This window comes from Otolemur garnettii, unplaced genomic scaffold, assembly GCF_000181295.1.
Source record: "Otolemur garnettii isolate 467f Iridium unplaced genomic scaffold, OtoGar3 scaffold00029, whole genome shotgun sequence".
Taxonomy (NCBI): domain Eukaryota; kingdom Metazoa; phylum Chordata; class Mammalia; order Primates; family Galagidae; genus Otolemur; species Otolemur garnettii.
Genome location: NW_003852424.1, coordinates 866,151 through 870,375, shown reverse-complemented (window position 1 = coordinate 870,375; position 4,225 = coordinate 866,151). Strand labels below are relative to the sequence as shown.

Here is a 4,225-nt window from a genome sequence, read left to right as displayed (position 1 = left end):
TGCCACCTGTAACTTTCTGAGGAGGAGCTAAAACAATGAGAAGATATGAGTTTTTATGTGTCTGTCGACCAAGTTTAATGAGATGGTGTGACACGAAGCAGGATTATTTTTTCTATTTAGTTTTGGATAACAAAACTCCCTGCATGTTTCTAATAAGAAATGGAAGAAAACAGAGAGCAATGAATCACTAAGTATGTGAATGCAACTTTCCACACAAGTGACTAATTATTTAGAATTTTTTAAAAAGAGCCTCAGGACACAGAAGCTAACATTTTGGCCTACAAATTGAAAATAGTGAACTGTTTCTTTCTTAAATTGGTAGCATTTGAGTGTTATGCTCTTTTGACCTGTGCAAATCAACACGCAGATGTAGTTAATTACAAGGACTAGGCGTCCCAAACAATCTTTTTGAATTATTTAAAAACTCATCTATGACAAATTAATACAGCAAAGGGCTAGGTTGCTGCGCCAGTTTTGATGTCTAAACTACAATCTACTTGTGATCTGATGACTGCATGTGCAGTGAGCGCTCATTCTGATCCATTCATGCACTAATAATTCTAGAGCATCTCCTTGGCTTATAACAGCATCATGTTTTATTGTCAAGTTATAAACTAAAGTTTCTAAAGAGGAGCCACAGCAGCCTAATATGAGGTTTTGGTGTGAGTTCCAGAATGGGAGGCAGGCTGGGGGCTCTGGCCCACCTAGCCCATGTCCTACGAAGGGTAGAAGATTGTGGGATTTAAGAAAGAAAGGAATGGCCGGCAGTCTTCCTTTCTTTCTTTGGGATACCATGCCATTCTCTCGCTCTTTTTCTCCCCCACCCAATCTACCCCTCTCTTATGCCCTGTTATTTGCTCTCTTTCTCTCATATCTTCCCCACCCACTGTCTTCCATTTCTCTAACATAAAATAAACTTATATTTTTATATTCTTAAAAAAAATAAGAAAAAAAAGTAAAGGAACCACTTCATGTCCATTACGATGGCCTAGAAAGAGGAGATTCTGACACAGGCTACAACATGGATGAACTCTGAAGACATTGTGTTAAGGGAAATCACACTGTTACTGTACTTACATGAGTTCTTAGTTTCGTCAGATCTACAGAGAGAGAAAGTAAAATGGTGGCTGCCATGGCTGGCAGTGTGGGGAGCAGAGGAGAGTGTTAAGGACAAATTACATCCCCTCCAAAACGTGTATATTGACATCTTACGCCCTAGTACCTCTGAATGTAATTACATCTGTAGCTAGGTCCTTTAAAAAGGTAATTAGGAAAAAACGAGATTGTGAGGTTGGGCCCTCACCCAGTGTGACCAGCGCACTTTATGAGAACGCAAGGAAAAGGCAACCAGCTGTCTGCAGGCTGAGGAGAAATCAGACCTGCTGACACCTCAATCTAGGACCTGCGGCCTCCAGAACTTGGAGAAAATAAACTCCTGCTATTCAAGCTACCCTGTCTGTGGTGCTCTATTAGAGAGGGCTGAAGCTGATTGATACAGGGAGTTAGTGTTTAACAGATAAAGTGTTTCAGTTTGGGAAGAAGTAGTTCTGGAGATGGATGGTGGTAGTTGCACAATTATGGAAATGTGTTTAATGCCACTGAGTTTATTAATATTAATATGGTTAAAACGGGCATTTTTATATGTGTATTTTACCACTATATAAACATTTTAAAAAAAATGAGGAGAGGAAGGGAAGTGGGAACTTACTTTGCTTCCAGAGCCAAGGCAATGACTCCAGCCACCATGGGTGCCGAGACGGAGGTCCCAGTATGGCCATCTGTACAACGCTGTCGAAGATCCGTGGTGACCTGGGTTAGAAGGTGGCACAGGCAGAGGCCAAATCACTTCCTAGAGAAGGCAAGACTACTCAAGACCCAGTTAACTGGTGACTGTGACCCTGGGTCCCTGGAACAGGAAAGGCATTAGGCAAATGCATCTCAGCAACTGTGGTTTTCTGCAATTTTTGGTGCTCCCATGAAATCAGCTTGCTCTCTTGTCCGAGATGTAGACCTGCTATGGGGACAGGCTGCTCTTGGGGTAAGAACAGGGAGATGAAGCAAAGGAAAGGAGAGCGGCTGGGGGGCCATGCACCGTGAGGCCCATAATGCTCCTGCACAGATGTGCATGGAGAAACAGGTATGGCAAACGAAAACAAGGAGGGGCCTCCAGAGGTCTTGTCCCTGGGTGTCCCAGCACTGTGCCCTGTTACTAACGCCTAAGGATCTTTGGCAAGGCCATCTGCCAGAATCCCCATTAGCAACCCCTAAGTTGCCCCCTGACTTCAGAACAGCTGGAAGTGCCCAGGTGGCTATCTTTAGGTCAGAGGTCAGGTTCCCCACCAGAACATCCTCCTCAGACAGCTTGACAGGTCTGTGCCCAAAGCACCCCAGTTTCACCTGTGGAGCATTCTTGGCTTCCTGGGGTCTGCTGACTGGTAGGACAGGGCGGGCTATTCTGTTTGTGAAGGTAAGGCTGGCTCTGCCAGCTGGAGGCTCTGCCTGTCCTCATCAGAGGTGCTGAGCCCAGGCCAGGTGGGAATGTTGACTCTTGACCTCACCACTGCTTGGCTGGATTTTTGCCTGCTATGAGCTGAATTGGGGAGCAGCTGCTCTGGGTTTGGCCCATGTGGGTCCAGCTGTCTAGATGGGATTGTGGCCCCATGACCTTTGCCCCTGGTGTTACTCCCATGTACTTCACAGACGGAATTAGGGTTAGTAAGCAGCTGGCCCTAGAAGTCTATCCTGGCTCACGTGGGTGGGCCACATGCAATCATAGGGCCCTTCAAAGTGGAGGAGGAAGGCTGCAAAGTCTTTCAGAAGACATAAGCTGTGCGAAGGACACAGCCTGTCACTGCTACCTTTAAGAGGGACTTAAAGGACACAGCCAAAGAATGTGGTAGGTGGCCTCTAGAAGGTGAGAACCCTCAGCTGATAGCTCACAGGAAATGGGAACCTCAGTCCTATAATCACAGAGAATTGAATTCTGCCAACAACCTGAGAGGTCAAGGAAACAGAGTCTCCCCCAGACCTCCAAAAAGGATCACGGCTCCAGTTAGGATCATGCCAGCACCCCGATTTCAGCCTGAGAGACTTGTAACAGAGACCCAGCTGAGGCTGCTGGACTTCCAACCCAAAGGACCATGAGATATCAATTTGTGCTATTTTAAGGGCTACTGCATTTGTGATAATATGTTATGGCAGGAGTAGAAACCTACCTACCTATTGCAAGGCTCTAGCAGCTGACCTGCCTAACCTTTGAGTTGGGCAATTCTTCCAGTGATAACTGTCCAGATCCTCTTCCATGCTGAGCACCTTCTCCATGCATCTTTTATCTGGGCTGACAACTGCCCAATGGAGAGGGGTCTAGCCTATGTCACACATGCACAGGACAACTTGACAAGAATGCCAGCAGAGATGGGCGTCCTCTCTGCCCGTTTCAGCAGGGTTAGGGCACCTCCACATGGGGAAGGAAGCTCAGGGCCAGGGAAAAGGGACAAGAATGCAAGCTCTATGTCCCCAGCATCTTAACATGCCAGTGGACACAATGATATATTTCAAGGGGCTTCTGTGAAGATCACAGCTGGGCACTTGCACATACTTGTGCTTGGTAAATGGTAGCTGGGGAGGAAGCCAACCTCCAAAAAGCAGGTGAGGACCATGGCTGGTACTCCAGCCTCAGAGAGGGGGATTCCAGGGTAGTGAGTAGAGGGTCCTCCCCAAGGGAAGGAGCACTGAGCCAAAGTAGGTAGCCCCCCCAATCCTAGTGCTATGCCTGGGACATGGTTTGTGGTCAGAGAACGAAGAAACCCTCCTCGTCTGGTGAGAGACACTTGCTTTAGGTTCTACTCCGTTTATTAAGACTCATGTTTCAGGCTGGGTACAGTGGCTCATGCCTGTGATTCTAGCACTCTGGGAGGCTGAGGCAGGCAGATTGCTTGAGCTCAGGAGTTCAAGATTAGTCTGAGCAAGAACGAAACTCCATCTCTGCCAAAATAGAAAAACTAGCCAGGGGTTGTGGTGAGTGCCTGTCCTAGTTACTTGGGAGGCTAAGGCAGGAAGATCGCTTGAGCCCAAGAGGTTGAGGTTGCTGTGAGCTACAATGATGCTGCAGCACTCTAGCCAGGGCAACACAGTGAGACTCTGTTTCCAAAAAAAAGGAGGGCAGTGCCCATAGTTCAGTGGGTAGGGCTCCAGCCACATACACTGAGGATGGTGGGTTTGAACC

The 4,225-nt window shown here is 47.3% G+C and overlaps 1 protein-coding gene across 1 annotated transcript in view; it reads right to left on the bottom strand.

Annotated features, from left to right (window-relative positions):
- PCSK6 (proprotein convertase subtilisin/kexin type 6) overlaps window positions 1-4,225 on the bottom strand; it is a gene marked incomplete at its 5' end in the record, with an annotated part of 189,999 nt that overhangs the window by 82,367 nt on the left and 103,407 nt on the right. The window contains one exon of the mRNA XM_023512633.1: window positions 1,709-1,809. Within this exon, the coding sequence (XP_023368401.1) occupies window positions 1,709-1,809 (101 nt within the window). The remainder of the gene's footprint in view (window positions 1-1,708; window positions 1,810-4,225) is intronic.